Source organism: Sciurus carolinensis, chromosome 10, assembly GCF_902686445.1.
Source record: "Sciurus carolinensis chromosome 10, mSciCar1.2, whole genome shotgun sequence".
In the NCBI taxonomy this organism is placed as follows: Eukaryota; Metazoa; Chordata; class Mammalia; order Rodentia; family Sciuridae; genus Sciurus; species Sciurus carolinensis.
Genome location: NC_062222.1, coordinates 30,898,585 through 30,919,675, shown reverse-complemented (window position 1 = coordinate 30,919,675; position 21,091 = coordinate 30,898,585). Strand labels below are relative to the sequence as shown.

The window sequence follows — 21,091 nt, the reverse complement described above, 5'->3', positions numbered from 1 at the left end:
AGAAAGTTGTTGAAAGAAATGAAGTATTATTTTTCACTTCTGAACTTAAGTTTTCTTCTTTGGCTCAGCATGTTAATGGAGGATTCCACTGATGTAGATCCAAATTATTCCAAATATGCGTGCATGTGTATATGTGTTGAATATTTTATTATTGTGCATACTTGAATCCATATTACTTATGGCTAAATTAAATTAAAATATTATTGCCTCTTAATATAGGCTAAAAGCCTTTTTTTATTTTGAATAGTTTGATAATCTGATACTTAATGAATTAATAGAAATTCAATTGCTAATGTGAATTAAAGAGCCTTTACTGCATATAGAATAAAAACTGTCAAACCAAAGGAAATATTTATTGTATGACATTGTATTATGAAGAATATTTTTAACTTCAAAAACTGAAAATTATTATTTGATATTTACAAAACTATTTCATAACATATTGCTTCTGACCCCTAACTGCTTATTTTCTAAAAAGAAAAGGAACAACAACACAAAAATTATAAGATGCAACAGAAAAAACTCAGCCTATTTTGTTATATATACTAACAGATAAAGGAGAAAATTTAATAAAATGCAGAATTTGAAAGGTTGAAAAAACTTTCAGTATTAAGGGCTATAATTTCTATTTGATAGTTTTTTTTTTAAGGCAACACTATCACAAATACACTTTAGACCATGACATTGCACCAGGACACAAGATTGCAGGTGACCGCGTCACTTTGTACAGTTGACTACGATTGCCTGATATATGTACAATGCGTGCTGAATTCTGAGTGCAGGCAGTAAGTGATTGTTATATAACAGAAATACGCCTCCAGAAGTCACTGTTAAAGGTTTCTCTTAAACAGAAGAATAGAAGGACTGAAAGGAATACATTTTTGTCGTGTTAAATGGGAGAAAGGGTAGATTATGACTTAGCTTCTGAAATTTTAATACTGCTCTTGAGCCTTCTGCAATCCTAAAGTGCTTTCAGAAACTCTATAAATCCTCAAAGGAGTCAGACCCCAAAGACTAACAAGCGTACAGCTGACTAATCTATTCCAGATGCTTTGCCTAGGAAATTTGCATTGCCATCTTCAACATCTCTCTTTTGGAACCATGGTTTTGAATTTGTTCCTTGTTGATAAGAATCCAGAAAATGACAGATTCCAGGAATTTCACTGGGGAAGTTTGGTGGAAGTTCCTCCCTTGATCGAGGGGTAAACACAAAACCAGGACAGTCTTTGAGTAATCTGAAAAGATTAAAATAAATATAATAAAATTAATGCTGACATAGTATTTGATGATCCAGGAGAAGAAGACAATATAAATAAACGAATATAGCTGAACCAGCCATTTTAGGTGTGGTTGACAGAAAGATTTTCATGATGTTAACAGATATCTTCACTGAATAAATATAATGAAGAATCAAATTCAAAATAATAAGAAAATTCTACTAATATATTTGCCTCTTTTTTAGAAAAGAATCAATAATTGTTAAGTTTTCTAAGAGATATAATCTATATAACAGTACAATTCATACTATTAAAAAATTAATAACCCAAAGATCTAATAGCAGCATAATTAAATTATTATTGAGTAAGGCTTCTTAAAATGGAAAGTGTTAAGTCATTGTCCCTTTACCAGTTAATGAACTGTGTATATATTACTGAGAAAAATCATGGGCAAGAACTTGTGAAAGAAAAATAAAATGAGAAAAGTGATGTGAACATAAATATTGTATATTTCAATAGAATTTTTATGAATTCCAGATTAGTAGAATTCAAATGAGATGTCATTGAACATACTGGCTCTGTACTTTCCATTTGGTAGTATTTATAATATTTGTCATCTCAAGTCCACCAGTTCTACCAAGCTTTTATTTGTTACTTGTCCATTGTGCTGAATTCATTTTAAATTAGAACCGTACTGGTTAAGTTATTGACTCTTCTTCCCATTTGCTTCCCTAACTTTCTATCAAATACACAATTGTCAAACATTCTCTCTAATTCACAATTCAGGCCCTGAATAAAATTTATTGAATAGTTCTGGGATCTAAACCAATGCCTACGAAAAACCACTTCTCATTTCTGCTTTACCAGGAATGGCTACTTTTTCTATTCACCTGTCTGTGCTTCATGTCTAAAGGAAATCTGAATTAGGTTTTGGTGCAGTGATTTTCTTCTGTGCCCTGAAGAAACAAACTGAATCAGAATTCATGTCTCAAGAATGAGACTTTGAGTATAATACAACACATGAATATTCTATTAACTAACTGCTATCAGTGTATCAATGAGTGTTTTGTCTGCAAGATAAGAAAACTAACAAAAAATGTGCTTTTATTATCATAAAATCAATATTTTAAAGTGGTTTTTATTTGTAGGACATAGTATTTGGTGAATACACTCTAAAGTGACTTAAGTAGAAGAAAGACTGGCTTATACATACTCTAGAATACATATCATATAAAATATAGAACATGCACATAGACTCTGGTTTATTTATACTCTAAAATACATATAATAGAACACATAACATTCACACAGAGTAACATGCTAGATTTGGATCACACTGGCTTGGGAGCCAACTGTTAATCATTGTTTTATATTTGCACAGCTTCCAGTAGTGTCTACTGCTTGCCTTGAACTTTAACACTAAATTTTTACCCATGATTGATCAAATTTAACAGAGCATATTTTATTGAAATTTAAATTTTCTATTCCCTTTTAAGTTTTCCTGTCACATTGAAAAAAAATGAAGTGCCACTAAAATAAAGAATTTTAAAATATTGCGAATGCCTTTTGCATTAGTTCTTGTGCAAATAAAGCATATTAACTATTGCTTGCCCTTTGGATAAGGTATAAGTATTTCCTGTATAAGAATAAAGTGAAAGTAAATTATCAATTCAAATCAATGAGAAAAGAAAAAGGCTACACCCTATTTTTCTACAAAAAGGAAGTGGGGAGAGTGGTAAGCTGATGTGGGCTAGCTCACGTGGGAGAGAAAATGGCAGGGTGGTTTGAGTGGTAGCATTGAAAGAGGTGAGAAAACTGTATTCAGGATGTAATTTGTAGGTGGACCTGGTGAGATGTAAGGAGACAGGAATGCCCACTGTACAGTTTAGAATCCTCTGGTAAAAAGTAGAGTGGTGTAATTTTAAGGTGATTAGTAAAGCTTGGTTGGGAGGGAAGTGAATTTCACCAGGGTATAGTGTGTGGGAACTCACTCATTTACGTTAATTTTACTCTGTCAATTAGTCATCTAAGAGGAAATATAGAATGGGATGTATGAGTCTATAGCTCACTGGAGAATTATGAATGGGCTAGAGGTAAAAAAAAAATGGTTAGAGTCATAAAAGTTCATTTTAAATTTTAATTTAATTAATTTATTTTTTCTTGAGTTGGGGTTTCACTGGGTTGACCAGGCTGGCCTTGAACTCCTGGGCTTAAGCCGTCTTCTTTTCTTAGACTCCCAGTAACTGGGACTACAGGCACTCACCACTGCACCCAGCAAGTGAGTCATTCATAAATGTTAAGACACAGAAGAAGGAAGGGACAGAACCCAGTGCTGCAACCTTGGAGGGTCTGGTGGGGAAGATTACGAACAGTAGACACTTAGATGGTGTAGCCCTGGGGCAAAAAGAAAACCAGGTTGATGAGGTATCAAAAATTTAAAGAACAAACTTTTTAAATGAGAGAATGCTCTCTAAGCCCATTTCAATTGCTACTGAGAGGGTGTGGAACACAAGGAGAGAGAAATGACCATGATTTTAGCAAGGTTCACTGAGGATCAGATAAGGACCATTCCCGTGAGGAGGAAGGGCAAACACTCAAAGAAGTGAGTTGGAGAGCAGCAAGAGGTGAAGGAAAAAAAGACAAAATACCAGGATAAGATAAAAAGACAAAGATACCGAGGACAGATGGCTCCTTTTTTGTTTTGCTGTGTAAAGGAGAAGAAATAGAAGATGGTAGCAGGAGATGGACCTGGCAATAAGCAAGTTTTTACATTTTCATGAGCTTCAGTAGTAAGATGTGCTTATATGATATTGCGAGTAATCATTTCATCCAAGAGAAATCAATCGTGGAAACATTACAGTTATTTTTTAGCAGGAAAGTTCTTCAGAAGGTGACAGGAAACAGCATTCAGAGCAAAACTCTATTTAAGTTGGAGGAGGGCTGCTGGCCCAGTGCCCTAGGAACAAGAGCCAAAGAAATGGGCACTGGGGTGATGGTGACGATGGGTTCAACGGCATGAAGACGGCTGGTGTAGTTCTCATTCAACTGCCATGAAATAGGTAGCGCGGTCATCAAGGGAGTCTACGCTGGAAAGCAAATACTGTTGGAGTGTTCAGGAGAAAATGATGCTCCCTTATCTCTGAGAAGAGTAAAAGCAATCTGCGTAGTGTTTGAGCTACCAAATAGGTCTGGGAGAAGGTTTTGTTATTTAATAGTTCCAATTATAATGTTTTATTTGAATGTAACAAAATTTATAGGACAGGTATATTCCTGTCTGTATGGAATGGTTTATTTTCTGGGTAAAAGTGGATAAGAAATACCACAATGACAGATTTTGTTCACTCAGGTTGTCCAGGGCATGCTGTCACGGAGACAGAAGTGCTTCATAGAACAGAAGTGCTCTTAATGCTACATGACACATGTCTCATCTTTTACTATGTGAATATTAACTGCTAGTCCATAAGACTCTGCAAACCTGGAAGATGTTTAATGACCTGCCAGTTTTCCTCTGGGAAGCTGTCCACTGTTGCTGTAGATAGGGAATTGCACTGGCCCCTGTCCTTGGTTGCAGAGAAGGAGTTTCTAAAACTCCTGGAATTTCCTGAGTTTGAGGTATGTTTTTGCTTTCCATGAACCATTTGGATCACACCAGAGTTTATGCTAAGGAGGTGACTCCAAATGGATGCAGGGTTCCAGAAGAAACAACTAGGTGATAAAAGACTGAAACTGGGGAGGAGAAAGAGGAGTTGGAAACTGAATCTAAATACAATGCCACTGAGTAAATCAATCATGCCTACATAATGTAACCAATGAGTCCAAACACCAAAGCCTACAGCTCAGTGGAGCATCTTGGTGGGTGAACCCACTGATGTGGTGGTGAGAGGGTAACCTGTCCTCACTCCATGGGAAGGAGGCATGGAATCTCCGTAGTGAGGACCTAATTATTTGACTTGACGGAGTCTTGGGAACATGAGAATTTGTAGTGAGTCAAAAGTGCTGATACCTGAGGATCCCTAAGTATGGCGGGCATCTGGTTAAAGACAGTCCTGTTGGGTACTGTGCCCTACCATGGTTCTATGCTAACTCTGGGTTGTTGGTGCCAGAATTGTGTTGCAGGACCCCAATAGATCTTTGAATGCCTATTGATGTACTTGAGAACATTGATACATGCTTTTAAGAGAAGAGTAATGAAGGAAGAAGTTATATCTGTCCAGAATTACAGTTGGGTGACAAATATCTCATGAAGTTAATGAGTGATTTAAAAATAAGGTAGGGGTCTGAGGTGTAGCTCAGTAGTATAATGCTTGCCTAGCATAGACAAAACCCTGGGTTTGATCACCAGCACCACGAAATGAAAAAATAAATAAATACAAATTAAAACCAGTTCAAGTGAGGATGGCAAACACTTTTCTTTTTCCTTTAAGATTATCTATGCAAGAAAGGAGTTACGGAGAATGAATCAAATCAGTAGTATAAAAATGACAATTTTACGTAAGTAAAAACAAATTATTTCAGGTGTCCAATGCCATTCGTACCTGTAAGTTGTTGGACTGACATTGATTTTTCTTGGCACACTGCAGGACTCAAATTTATTAGCCAGAGTGACATTGTTTCCAAAAAGGCAGTAACGGGGCATTTTAACTCCAACAACTCCAGCAAAAACAGATCCAGAATGCAGTCCAATTCGCATCTGAAAGGAAAAAAATAACAATGTTCCCAGTTACTGGTAAACCACTTCCCACTTGTCACTGGTAAACCACTTCCTACTTGTCTGTTTCAATGTCCTGTCTAAATTATTTTTACCAGTAGCTGCGATCACACCACCGCCTTCCTCAAAACTCCAGTCAACTTCCTCTACTTCTCACATGCAAGCAAAAATTACTAATGAGGAATCAGTAGTCACCCCTTACCTCTTTTCTATTTATGTGGTTAGGCTTATTAGGCAGAACACCTTTATTATCTATTTTCCATATCTGAAACAGATATCCACCCACACCCCTATGGTCACTACAGTCACATAACAAGGAATCTGTGGGTTGCTTATGTAAATCAGTTCTGTCCATCAAGTGAGAAAGATATAAATTCTGGACTCTGGGAGTTGTTTCCAAACACGGTGACAGAGAATGGCAAAAGAAACTAATTCTAAGACTCTAAAATGGACTTTGTAAAAGTCTGGTAAGGTACCACACATCTATTGCCCTAGCTACTCCAGCGGCTGAACGCAAGAGAATCACTTGAGCTCAGGAGTTCAAGGAAGCCTGGGGAACATAATGGGAACGTACCCCAAAATGTTTGTTTTGAAAGATGTTTCACTTTAAAATAATTTTATGTCAAATGTTATCCCATTTTGAAATGACTAAGGAAGAGACATTGTAATATTTAAGCAGAAAACTGACACAGGTAAATGAAAATGATAATTGCCAGAGATGAGACCACATTGACTATAATCTATGTATTCTATATACACTAAAGTGAAATTCAGATTCTTGCAACACCAAAGCTGTGCCATATCTAGAAAAAGAGGCAGTCTGTGATGTGTTGGCATAAAAATTTAGGAGTTATGAATGATTTAAGGATGGAGTGACATGGAATATTTTAATGGAATCTTCTAAAATATCTGATTACTTGATTAAGAAGAACAATTCTTAATACTACAACAGAGCACATTAACATATTTTAAATAAGAATAAAATACCATATACATCTTTTCATATTCTATGTGTAGTTGACCATTTAAAAACATTTTATTAGATACATGCAATTTAAACAAAAGCCAAGGAGTCAATAACTTAGATGCAATTTAAAAGTCTGAGAACTTCAGTTCTCTAGCCTCTTTTCTGCCCAAAAATATAAACCATGACTTCAGCACAATTAGATTAAGAAATCTTCACTCTCTTGGCCCTCTTGGGGATTCTTTTGGTTAAACCAATTTTCTCTCTTTACATAGTTACTCTAGCTTTTTATATGATACATGTACCATGACATTTTAATCTTATTATTTCATAAATAATATGTAAATACATTCTCCTCAAAGCCAAAGCCAATGCTCAGAGGATTCTTCCCATGACTGTCTCCCTTCTTCCCCTTTTCCAGTTCTCATGTTACCCCAGAGGGTTTTTTTAGAGAACTTTTCAAATTCATGAGCAAGAAAATGATCCAAAGTTTAAGATGTACATCATGCTCTGAATGTATGTCTTTTCACTGGAAAAAGACTTCTATGGAAAATAATTGAAGACTAAGAGAATTCTAATTCTGTCTCTGACTAAAAGCTGAATGGGAACCTTCTGGGAGAGTCTCCTATCTGGGGACCACTTTTGACCTAACTCATTTCTTATCCTAGGCTTCTGGGAACCGGAAGGTGTGGTACCAGATGTTTGTTTCCATGTTCACTACCACTTAGGACTCTCACTGTGACATTCGGCACTCAGGTCTATTTTCTGTCCACTACACTTTTCTAAGCTGGAGTTGGATATACATTAGTGAAGACGTAAATAGGAAGTGCACAGATGAATAATTTGCAATTGGGACATGCTGGAAAAAAGCACAGAGTTTGAAAAAAAGAAAAGAAAAATGTTTTCATATTTTCACTTCACGTCCATTCCTGAGGTAGCCAGATAAGAAGTAGAAGTTTGAGATTTGAAACCAAATGGACCTGACTCCAACTCCTAATTCATAAGAGATTTTACTCTTGTTCATCTCAGTGAATTGTGGCCTATTCTTAATGTTGAAGGATCAAATGAGACAATGTTTAAGTTACAATGTGCTCATTCCTGATACATATTTATGATTCTTTCCTATTAAAAATGCTTTACACTCTGCGTTAGTGATGTTTCACATATATTTCTAAAACTATAAGCTGTTTCACAGGACTGACAGTAAGAACACATAAAATTATATGTTTAAAGCTGATCAGAAAATATAATCTATTACTACTCAGGTAACTTTTTGGAAGCTATTTATACATAATTCTTCAAATTGAAAAAATCTAAAAAATACATTTGGACAAATAATAAAATCATGTCATTAATCCACCCCCTGAAACACATCTTAAGTATAAAATTCAATTATGTGGAAAACAATGGTCTTCTAGTTCAATATTTTAATTTTATTTCAATGCTATGAATATTGTAAAAAGAAATAGAAAGAAATGCATGATTCTCCTCTAAAAATGCAATTAAAACACAGATGCAAAATTTATGCTCCTCTTGAGACATGGGGTCTAAGCTGCTTCTCCTCTGGGCAGACGTATGATTACTCTGATCAATAGAATTCAGCAGAACTGTCATTCTATTTTTTTAAGACTGGATCATAAAAGGTCATGCAGCTTCCATGAATCTTGTTCACTAGGAAATGAGTCACCATGTAAGAAGTGACTACTCTGAGACTGCCATGTTGAAATGTCACATGTAGCATCTGAGTTGACAATCCCAGCAGAGTTCAAGCTGTCTGTCATTCTTATCAGGGAACCAGGCACCTAAGAGAAGCACCACCTTGGAATAGGTCCACTTGCTCCAAGTGATACAATCCTAAGTATTCCAGGTATTCTTCACTCCTCCTGTGTTTTCCTAGCTAAGTTCTCAGATCCTAGTAAGCAAAGACACACTAGTTCTCCTATGACTTATTCAGAGTTTCCTTGGTAATCAGTATCAGTGCATAATAAAAGATTTTGGTCTAATAACACTAAGTGTAGGGAAGTATGTTAGTCAGCAAGATATAAATGGGATGATAGAAAATTTCAAAAACTGTTGTGAAGGCTTGGGCAGATGCTTGGTTAAAGAAAATCAAGACTAAATCTCTAATTATTATAGTTTTGTTTTTCATTTTTTTCTTCTATTGCACACCAGATGGAATTATATATTGCTGTAAGGGGCCATTTCTAAAGGTCACCAATTGAGAAGTATTCTATAAAAATTAAGCAGCAAATTCACTGTAAGTGGGAAAAATGAATGTGATTCTCTTCATGGTCTATTGAACAAATACCTACCATGCTGATTTTATTTCTTATCTGTAATAAGACATTATTTCTGGGATCTGGGTCATCCAAATTTTTGAAATGTTTTATGCCTTAGAAAATATTGGTGGATTCATAATCAACATCCATTGTAACAAAATGTTCTCCCCTACAGGTGCAGGAGCTATATAACTAAAAACTGCATTTTCCAAACTGCTTTGCAGTTTCTAGATGCAGAAAAATTGGTGAATCAGATATATTTATATAAGATCTGGAAGGCAAGATTTCCATTGTGACTATGTTTATTTTGCTTCCAGGTGCAAACATAGTTGTGGAAGCTTTTGGTTTTCTGTGGGATGCTTACCAGAGAGTTCATTCCCTAGCTAAGTATCTTGTGATGGTTATGAGGTAGGATTTTTCATCTTGCTAGGTGATATTGTAGTAGGTGCATTTTTTGCTCTGTAGTCAGTAGTAGCGATAGCAGCTTTGTGAACACAGTAGTTTCCTGATGGTCACTATAATACTGTTGCTCTGGAGCCAGCTTTCAGACCATGGAAAAGTTGGATCCTGAAGTTTGTTTTGGAAAATCAATTTTTAAAAGCCCATATTATAAATGACTTATCCAGTCCTATCAATAATTGTTAAGCCATTTAATATTCTTTAGTAGATTTCTTCCTGCTTAAACGAGTTAGAGAACATTTTGCTGTCTGCAATGAACACTGACTAATAAATACACCATTCTTTTGATAACCAACTTATAAGCCTCTGGCCTCATGACATTCCCTTAACAATATGTAATCTGTCTTACCTTGATAGGCTCTCCATGGGGAGACATGACTTCGTCAGACAGCTCCATCATCTTCAGGGCCATCAGGGCTATCTGGACAGCGTGGGTATCGCTCTCTCTGTGTAATCCTCCTGCTACACAATATGCATCGCCAATGGTCTCCACCTAGATATAGAGTATGTTGCATACTATAAATAAAAGTTCAGGAATACCCACTGTATACATCTTGATTTCCAATACAAGAATCAAATAGCAGAAATCTCAGGGCTTAGGCCCTATGGAATATTGGGGTAAATCATGTACTTTCAGAAGAGAGTTTCCCTCTCAGAAAATTCACAAGGCTTAGACCTCTTACACTGGGACACTGCACAATCCTGTGAATATAGAGTCAAGTGGCTTCTATTCCAGAGTTGCCAATAACTCACTTGGTCATTTAACCTCTTTTTTTTTTGTTTTTTCTCTCCACCATGTAAAATAGCTTGTGTGAAACAGATAATGTATTTTAGATTTATAATAAATTGCCTAAGACATTGGGATCATTTAGTCATTTTATATCTTCCTCATCATAAAATAGTGTAGGATGAAGTCATCCTCAATAAATGTCATATGAAAGTAGTAAAAATGTGTAAAGCAAAACTAAGACGCTAATAATCTTAAGAGTAAAAGAGTTTTTTTCTAAATGACTTTTGGGGCTCTTACGGCAATTACTAACTGTATATGTGTATATTAATTACAAGAGATAGAAAATAGCTGTCAAGCCAGAAGCTAAAAACAACGATGCTTAATAGGCTACTCGAAATCAAACTGTTATATAAATTCCAAGTACCATCATCATCATCATCATAACCGTCATTGTCGTTACTGGTAATTTTTCATCTGTATATGATACTGGTTACAAAAAACTAAATGTTAATTTAAATCCACAAATATTTTCCCTAATTTAAATAGCTGCATTTTCTTCTCCTCTAAATATTTGTTGTAACTTATGAGATCATATTACTCCCAAATCCTCCTCAATGAAGGGAGGAAGGTGAGAAAGGGACAAAAGAGAGACAAGCTTTCTGACATGACCATCAGTCATTTCCTATTCACTCAGAAGCCTTATCATGGCACCAAAGTTGTTCTTAACTTTTCTGCTAGTCTCTGACTTGATCTTCCAAATCTACCTCTTGCTCAAGTTCTTTTAATGTCACTGACCTCCTGTTACCCCTTAAACATACCGCTTGTGCTCCAACTTCCTATTTCTTCTCCTGGAACAAACTCTGCTGATAAAACTTGACTGGTCCCCCAGCCCCACCAGTTCCTTCAGTCTATCTTGTAGAATTTTGTTCCTACTTGAGAAGACTCTCACGTCACACAGAAATCTGGCATTTGTTAGCTTTGCTCTCATCACATAGGAACCCTTCTCCCCAGGTTTGTTTCCTCCTTCTTTGTATCCATTGCCTACTCATGCTGGAAGATGCTGAATAACGAATAAAATTTTGCTAAAACAATGAACCAAGGGATATAGAATACACATGGCAATGATTGGGAGATTGAAAGCCAGAAAGAAAATGAAATTAAATAAAGTCCTGGTGCAATCAAGTCCTGCAATATATAATGTTGGCTATTCCTTAGAGTCATTGTGCTTGAGGTCAGTCTGTGTTTATGCATTTTGGAGATCTTAATTTAGCCAATGGCTAAGACCCTTCCTTGTTTACTTTCAGCTTTCTCCAGATATTTTCATGCAAAATCAGAAAAGAGGGGAAATCCTGGGAGAGCAGGTGATTTTTAGTTAGCTCCAACTGCAGTTAGATTCATCTGGGAACTCTATGACTGCTGGGCTTGTAGGAAGAAGCAGAGTTTCCAAAATTCTTGATTGGGTATTTGGAGGCTACTCTCTATCCTTTATAGGAATCGTCAGAATAGAAGAGGGTTACTTCTGCTAGCAGTCACAGCGGGTTGCAATGGAGAAAATGACACCCTTCTCACAACTCTGAGAGAGAAGACATTCTCAAGACAGAAAATAACTGCAAATAAATATAGCACATTCCACAAGAGGTCATCAAACTTAACCCAACTGAAGCCAATTATTTTACTGCAATTATACAGGGACTCCCTGTCCCCCCCACCACCACCAAGGGAATCAAAGTTCTGTTTGGAATTTCCTGTTAGAAATTTCAAAAGGAAGTTTTGCTTCTAGCATCTCGACTAAAACAACACAAGCGTTTATGTATTCCCATAAATAAAATGTTTCCTCCTCAATAATTTATTTATTTCATGTTCAAACTCTGGAATGCCAGATGTGTGGCAAATTAAGCAGATGATTGGAGACAACCGAGATGAGTGCTTTACTCTTAATGCCAAAATCCATAGCAAGGCCAAATACTCTTATTTTATTTTAAAAAATTGTTTGTGGTCATGGAGATGGAAGCCAGGGTCTTGCACATGCTAGGCAAGCAATCTACCCTGTTGGCACATCCCAAATCCCAGGAAAAAAAAATTAAATCAAGGCAAAATTTTTAATTCCAATGAAGCAAGCAGAAATTTGAAATTTTTTCATTAGCGTTCTTCTTAACAATAGTTATAATTTTTGAAAAGTAATTTATTAAGTGTCAGGGAGAGTCAATGTTGTATCCTCACTGTTAACTATAATCATTCAATAAATCTTGAATATCTGATCCATAACTTTCTCTATGATAACCTTTGCAACAATCTTGTTCACAAAGTTTATGGGATGTAGTTAGTGTGTTATTCATGTATAGAAACTCTAGAGGATATTTCTCTGTTGCAGAAATGTGAAAAGGTTTGTCATTTGCTCAGTTTACTGTGTATGCAAGGTAGAGAGTGAAATTTGAAAACAGATCTGTCTTACTTAAATGTCTATCCTTGACCAAGTTGCAAAAATACCTTAAGTAGGTAGTTTTGATTTCTGTTAAGTGGCTATGAAAAGTGTCATGTAAACTCTATTTATGTATATTAATCTATTTAAAGACATTTTTTTATGATTTTCATGTTTCTTTACTCAAAGGTACAAAGGATAAAATTTCCCTATGTGAGTCATACTTTGAATTAGCTCATGCTTCATAATTCAACTCAGTTTGCTCAGTGAAGTGGCTGGTCCCTTGGCAAACTCTACCTTTTTACTGTCTTCCATTCATCCTTTCCCTCCTCCTCCACTCTACTCTCATTCTTTGAGAAGACAATGTGGCAGTCTTTTTCTGGAACAATTAGCTCTGTTTCTGTACAGATCCAGAGCTATTTTTGGCTGGAGAACACCCACATAATTGATACACAAAGACTGTTCCCAGGATATAGCTTTCCTGACCCTGCAGAGAAAGCCTGTCATTTGCATTACAATTCAGATTCTAGGCATAGTACTTTTTCCGCAGTGACTTTTGCCTGTAAAATGGCCATTGCCCTGCCTCAACCCTACCTTGTACACATCCAGCTCTCCACACTGTTGGTCAAAACGAGTGTAGAGGGCATTGAGCATGGTGATGACCTGCAGTGGCGAGCACTGGGAGCAGATGGCAGTGAACCCAACGATGTCTGAGAAAAGCATGGTGACATTACTGAACTTCTTGGCTTGCACCACCTGCCCTTGCCACAGCTGTTGAGCCACCTCACAGGGGAATATAGAGCACAGAAGGTCTACTGTCTTTTTCTTCTCTTCCTCCAGGGCTTGGTGAGCTTGCTCAAGGGTGGCCTTCAGCTTCCCCATCCTCTTCTTCAGGCCATCTTGAGCCCGAGCTTGTTCCCCTATCAAGACTACATCCCTCAGTGCATTGTGAATCGGGATGTCTGACAGGTAGAGCCCTCTTCCTGTAAAATCTTCTAATCTGTCCACACAGGGTGACCCCAAGAACAAGATTGCACTGGATTCAACAATGTAGATCATTTGGCCTTTGAGATCCATAACCTGCAAAGCAAAGGAGACCCAACTGCTGTGGTTTATTCAAGTTTGCAAAATTTTTCTGAGATAGAAGGAGAGGAAGTAGATACAGTGATAATCCCTAGGCATTCAAACTGTTTTTCAACCTGTTGCAAAAGAAAAAGTACTTTCTAAAGTTCCAACTTGATATGAGTTCTAAAATGCTTGCAGATATTGGAAGAATATATTGTTGTATCCAGTACATAGAAATCATGATTTCCAATGGACAAGTCAAAACATTTTGGTTTCAACACAACGAAAAACAAACAAATAAATATTCATTTAGTTACCTCTTACAATATGTAGTTTTTCTTTGCTTATTATGAAATAATACCTTTGGGCTAGGGAAATAGCTCAGTTGGTAGAGTGCTTGCCTTATATGCATAAGGCCCTGGGTTCAATCCCCAGCACCACAAAAAAACAATACTTTTTGTTATTCAAACTAAATTAGCTATTTGATAATTGAAATCAATTTTATATAAACATTTATCTAATTTAATTACAAATCCTCCCAAGGATTTTAAAAGGTGAATTATATTCAATAAATATTTGTGAATTAATGAATCAAGTAAGCAAGCAAATGAAATTCAGAAAGGATTTTAAGAGTATTCCACCCTTAGTATTATTTTAGAGTTGTTCTAGATATAAATGCATAATCAAAGCATTTGAAGGGGAAGGGCTGAGGATGTAGCTCAGTTGGTAGAGTGTTTGCCTTGCAAGCACAAGGCCCTGGGTTCAATCCCCAGCTCTGCAGAAAAAAAAAAAAAAAGTGAATCAAACAAAGCATTTGAAAGGATGCTTACATTATTTTTGGTTTTAGTCCTCAAATATGAAATAACATTTATATGAAAGATGATACTGTGCTTTCCTTACCCTTGAAGCTTTCTTCACAGAGTTATCCCATCGTCTCACTCGTATGACAAATTGCAGATTCAACATTGTCATGATCCCACTAAAGGTTTGGTTGATTTTTGGAGTCAGGATTTCAAAGTACTCTTCAAAATTCGGCTTTCCTTGAAAGTCCCTCCTGTTCATCAGTCTTCGAATGCCATTGCCAAGCTGCAGAATGGTCAGATCTTTGTCGAACATGAAATGGAACGGGAAGGTCTTACAGAAGAGCGATGTGGGAATCACTAGGGAGGACTGGGGTTTCCCTGGGGACAGGGATGGTTTGGTGCTTTTCACGTGGACAGAATATAACAAATAGGGCTGATTGACAAATTCTGTGCAATCACTCCGGTAGCAGGCAGGCATTAAGGACACGTCCACTTCGGTTTCGTACAATGTGTGAGCAGCTGCCTTAATGACACCCGGAAGGATCAGGGATGTGATTCTCTTGGGGAAGAAATAGTAAACATTTAAGAAATCGGGCTCCTTATCCAGGCATAGAATGGAGGCGTCTTCCAGACTACCCCTCTTTTCTGCTTCCTGGCAATGGCTGCTCTGTTTCAGAAGGGTGCTAAAGCTATTTAAAAAATCTTTCAGGGTGCCTCCAACCACGCCAAGGATGTGTTCATCTTCCTCATAGCAAATGTGAAAGAGCTCTTCACCAAGAGATTCTTTGATACTCTCCACCGGAACGCCTGAAAACAGAGCACATTTTCTGCCACATAGAATAAGTCAATTTGGTAGGGCTGTTCTGCCACTCCTAGGTTCAACCTGGCTTAATCTGCTTATTTAGTTTCCTCTTTATCTTATAATAAGAGTTCCAACCAAGATCAAATACTAAAGTCAAATTATCAATACAGATTAGCTTCTAAAAGTCTGGTAACTCTAAGTAAAAATCCCCAGAGTTGTTTTTGTTTTAAATGACTCATTGAGTATAATACATTACTTTTTAACCTCTTTTAACTATGAAAGAACAATTAGAATCTCAGGATTAAGTCCATTTCAGACAAAGCCTTCTTCCCATCTTTCTATTAATGACAAAAATGATACATCTTCATGAAGAGCCTCACCCCTCAGAGGATGTCCAGTAACATGTCCAACACTGGAATCAATTTACTATCACCAGTCGAGAGACTCAATTTTGTGTGAAGAAGATTATAAAGTATTTTTTCCTCTGAGCAAAACAGCATCCTTCTTATTTAATATTACCTGGATGAAGACTTGCTTGAAATATATTATTAACTTTCTACAGCTTCTCCTTCCAAAACTTCTGTGTACTACATTTTCTCCCCTGTGATGTATTTAAAAATAATACCACCCTCTTCAAGGTACTATTGTGATATGTAGAGATTACATTTAAAATAATATCTGGCTCCTAAGATGGGCTTAATATAAATTAGCCATTATTACTATAATTCTTTACAAATTGTACTTTCAGAAAGAGGTAATCTCTGGTCTATGTATTCAAACTTTGAAAAAGGCAGTATAAAAGTCACTCATCTGTTTTACCCCCAAGCTAATTCTTAATGTGGGAACACTGATAACCCTTTCTCCCATGATTGATTTCAGCCTTTGAAAACATTCTTTATTTTGCCTTGTTGAGCAGAATTTCTCCTTTGTATATTAGAAGTGCTTGAGTTCAAGACCAAAGACTACAAATGTCTGTACCTCAGTTTCCTATCCAGTAAATAAAGATGACAAAAAGAGGACATGTTTGAGGTTAAACACCAACATACAGTACATTACATTAACACAAAATAAAATATTGACTACTTTACCCTCAAGTTAATATATTTTTGAGAAAACATTTCTATTACCTGCTGCAATTGCTTGATCTGCAATTATTTTTTCAAAGTCTTCTCTTTCTAAAAATTTCCTGGAAATAATTCAATATCTTAAATTATAAACTGATACATGAATGCTAAAAATTCATATTATATAAAACATACAGAAATTATGACAGGCAATAGCTTTGCAGAGACAAATCTTGACAAGCAATTTTTTTTTTTTTTTTGAACCCAGGGCTTTGTGCATTCGAGGTAAGCACACTATCAATGGAGCTATATCCCCAGCCCTTGACCATCAATTTTGCAGGAACAGAGCAGTGACATGTACAGTCCAAAACAATACTGGGAAAGTCCAAACTATACATGAACTACACATGGCATAGAGTATTTGATCATCTTTATTGAAGCATATTTGCCTTTGGTATTCCCTTTACACAGGCTAATAACTAAGAGAATATGCACTGGCAGAAAACCAGGAGTGTGAACTGCTCAAGAAGAGGGATTGGGGCTGGGGTGTGACTCAGTGGTAAAGAGCTTGCTTAGCATGTGTGACACCCTGGGTTCATTCCCAGTAACCCCAACCCTCCCCCCCTAAAGATAGTAACAAATTTTCTGGGTTTTCTTATCATCCACCTAAAAAGAAAAATACATATACAGATGGGTTTTACTTTTAAGTATCACTGTTGTTCTGCTGTTTTTCCTTAAGCAAATACAAAGTATTCCTTGCTTTTTGAGTGTAGAGTTCTATATATTTATCTTTCAGACATCATCAAATTACACTTTCATCCTTACTCTTATATAGAAAATTAGTAACCAGAAAAATCTAGTATTAAATCAATGACTGCACTCAGTTCTATGGCACAGAAGTTGATAACATAATAGCATACATTCTGATTAAAAAAAAAGATATCAGTAATTTCAACAGAATAACGTGTCAATTTATTTTTACCCAATTGTTTTTTTTTTTTTGAAAATTCCTGACAGTAATGACTGATTATGACAAAATGTACTAAATTACTGAAGCTTATTAAAAGACACCCAAGATTCTATCTGTGGTTCAGTATGCCATGAGATAAGTTGAGTTTACAATCAGGCATAAATTTAAATTTTTAAATAAAATTTCAATAACATGTCAAGAAGTTTATGCAAGCAAATATGTTCAAGAAGGAAACTGGTCACTAATTTGTCACATAAAGGTAAGCTGCTTATAATTATTTTCAATACTAAGTAAAAATATTTTATCTAAGTGGGCTAAAGATCACCCTATGATTTTATTTATATATGTGTGTATATTCATGTGTGTGTGCATGTGTGTGTATGCATATATTATATGAAGTTTGGACCTAGAAATCCCCAAATCACATGTTAGATATTTGTCTATACTAATCAATTTTTAGATTTGATTTTTCTTCATTTATGCATCTTCTATTTTTTTTTTTTCCTTAAGAGTGAGAACAAATTTCCTCACTCAGTGCTGCCATTTCTTTTTTCTTTCTTTCTTTTTCACTGTATCAGGGATTGAATCCAGGGGCACTTAACCACTGACCCACGTCCCCAGTTCTTTTTTAATATATATATATTTTTTATGTTTGAGACAGGGCCTTCCTAAGGTGCTGAGGTTGGCTTTGAACTTTTGACTCCTGCCTCAGCTTCCCCATGAGCCCCTGACAATGTTGCCATTTCCCAGCACCCATGATACTAGATGTGAACAGAGGTTAGTTTGTCCAAACAGCACATAGTACAATTCATGTGCTTGAATTTATTACCCCCGCCTTCAAAAAAATAAGCAATCATCATCATTTGCATGTGTACCATCAAATGCATGTGTGCAACACACACACAGACACACACACACACACACACCCTAGCCGGGAGTTCATACAGATGATACTATGATCAGAAGATCCCAAAAGAAGAAACAGGGCTAAAGTTCTCTGAGCAACCAACCTGAGTGACATAATGAACTGCACTAAAACTCTTCTCTTAAACAGAAGGAAGGTCAGTCATGATAGTAGGGACAGGGGATGAAGCACTCTAGTCAAGGGCAATTTCCCCCTAACTATGTTTGTTTTTCAAGTTCCAGAAGATAATAAGCAGCACAAAAAGGAGTTAAGGTGTGTATATCAATTGGCAAACAGAGAACAGTGAAAATGATAGTTGACTTGTCAACAAGAAACGGGGGAGAGAAACAGAAACAGAAAGAGAGCCCCAAAAATGTAAAAAAAAAAAAAAAAAAAAGAAGAAGAAGAAGAAAAGCAGAGCAAAGAGCCATTTAGCACATCAGCAAGGCAGTCCCAGGATTAACAATCAACAACTAAATAATTATTTAAAAGTACCATCATCTTTTTTGTTCTTTAAGAAATAGGGAAAGTGGTAAAATATTTTTCAAGATTTCCAAATAAAATGATTATTGTTGGTTAAGTTGTGAGATTTATTTTAAGAGATAGGACCCTGGGAACATATCCTTTCTGCATATCTGCTGTGGTTACAGGAACATTTCAGGATGCAAAACTCTAAGAATAAATTTCGAAGGATCTGGCTGCCAAGGACCTAAGCAGACAGACACAGTAGCAGGGCAGGAATGACTTGTGGCTATCTTATCAGTCTGACTGAGAATTAAGGTCAGAGGCCTTCTGGAATGCTTTTCATATCACTCGTGTAAACAAAGCTTCTGTCAGACACATAGATTCACACTCTCTCCTTCTGAACCTGTCCCTGACCCCTTCTTGGCTTGTTTCTGCTGCCTGTAGCCTGGGACCAGTCAGTCAGCCAGGAAAATTAAGCCCAGATAATCCCCAGGACAGATTATCCACTCATTGGTAGGAGTCAGGATGAATGCATTTATAAAAGAGTTCAGTGATGGTACTGCTTTGCAAAGAACCAGTGTTCTATTCTGCAGATTTGAACTCAAATATTTATTGTATTATTGACAAATTAAATTATCCTTAAAATTTCAAGGAATCAGAAATAGGGTGGATCAAATAATTTACCAGATGTAAATGTGCTGAGTGACAGATATATGTCAGCTTACAAAAGGAATATCACTTTACCTTAAGTCTCTTCCAAAATTCTTTCAAGGAAAATTTTAAAACAGAGTACACACATACACACAGAATATGCTGATATTCACCAAACTGGTTATGAGAATGCTGATACCGAAACACTTCCCTAAGAACTATTAAATAGCTTAGCTTCTTCCTTAAGCCTGGGTCCTCCTCCTCTTATCCCCTTGAGACTTCCACCTTCTCTGCTGCATTTGTTAAAGACTTAACATGTTGAAGTGTGTTAAGGTAAGGGTGCCTGTTGGCATGCTACTTGGACCTTCTGACACAATATCAAAAAAGAAGTCTGTTCTGATTTTTTACTGTCTATGCCTTACTAAATATTTTGCTAAATACTTGCTAAATATTTTAGACATAACCCCTTAGTTGAAAGAATAAATCTTAAGGGAATTTGTTAAAAGTAGTAGTATATTGAAACATGGTTTAAAATCATGAGCTCTGAAAAATCCAAGCCTGAATTTCATCTCTGCCTTTTACACAGTTGTAAAATCCTAAAAATTTTTGCATAAACCTGAATTTAGTCATCTATAAAATGTGAAAAGTAAATGTACTCACTTTCAAATTAGTAGTTGCTAAAACACTTAGTCCAATTTCTGGCATACCATAATGATTCAATAAAGGTCGATGCATTCAGTAATTACTGGTTACTTTTAACCATATTAGTAGTTATAACACGGGATTCACAGAACTAAAGTGGTTCGACTTACCTGTTTTCTTTTATTTTATGCTTTGCCAATGTTCTCTGAAGTGCAAGGTTCAGCCGTTCAAACTGGAAATGGAAAATAATTTTTTTAAACATTTCCTTACCTAACAATTCATTTGAAAATGCAGATTTTAAAAATTTCATTCTGAAGCGTTCTTACAAAGAAGCCGAAACTTTATTGCTTGAATGATTTAATGTAGTGGATTTACACCTTGGAAGCTGGGACTGGGTTTCTGTGTGTTCTTCAAACTTGGGAAGAAACAATGAGCTCAGACTAACATGAGTTTGGCTGTGTGGTTGTCCATAGGCTTTGCCTTTGGCCACAATCTCACTGACAGTCACAGGACTGTCAAGTTGAGTCTGAGTCCAAACAGAAGACTCCAGTTTGGTTATGTCAAGTCTTCTATAGAATCCATAGGCATCACTTCCACTGGTGCAGGAAATGCCCCCGGATGTCCTGCCAATGCTTAATCAAAGCATCACTTAACTCATTATGTCTCTAGAGTATGCTACTAATGATTCTATTGGACTTTAGTGCTTTCTTCTTTAGGAAAATAAGTTCTGATTCAAAATGGAAGGGTTGGAATACACGTGCTTCACCAAACCCAGTAATAGTGGGAAGAGGGACCATCATTCTTCCAATGACAGCATAGGTTAGGAGAAAAAGACCAAAAAAAAAAAAAAAAAAAAAGATATATTTTTTTTCCTGGTGTCAATGAGAGGATCATGAAGCATCAAGAAGGGTCTCGACTGAAAGAGACAAAAGAGTAGCACTGACAAAGA

The 21,091-nt window shown here is 36.3% G+C and overlaps 1 protein-coding gene and 1 non-coding gene across 5 annotated transcripts in view; one reads left to right on the top strand and one right to left on the bottom strand.

The window, feature by feature from the left end:
- Nucleotides 1-570: 570 nt before the first annotated feature.
- Nucleotides 571-21,091, bottom strand: part of Gucy1a1 (guanylate cyclase 1 soluble subunit alpha 1) — a 55,143-nt gene continuing 34,622 nt past the window's right edge. For all 4 annotated transcript variants that reach the window (XM_047567244.1, XM_047567245.1, XM_047567246.1 and 1 more), the window contains 7 exons: nucleotides 20,313-20,374; nucleotides 16,574-16,632; nucleotides 14,742-15,451; nucleotides 13,371-13,856; nucleotides 9,977-10,120; nucleotides 5,753-5,907; nucleotides 571-1,235 (listed from right to left, as the gene is read on the bottom strand). In XM_047567244.1, coding sequence (XP_047423200.1) covers nucleotides 1,034-1,235; nucleotides 5,753-5,907; nucleotides 9,977-10,120; nucleotides 13,371-13,856; nucleotides 14,742-15,451; nucleotides 16,574-16,632; nucleotides 20,313-20,374 — 1,818 coding nt within the window. In that variant the 3' untranslated portion in view covers nucleotides 571-1,033. The remainder of the gene's footprint in view (nucleotides 1,236-5,752; nucleotides 5,908-9,976; nucleotides 10,121-13,370; nucleotides 13,857-14,741; nucleotides 15,452-16,573; nucleotides 16,633-20,312; nucleotides 20,375-21,091) is intronic.
- Trnaa-ugc (transfer RNA alanine (anticodon UGC)) lies at nucleotides 14,547-14,621 on the top strand. Its single transcript has one exon. It is a non-coding gene; the product is annotated as a tRNA-Ala (tRNA).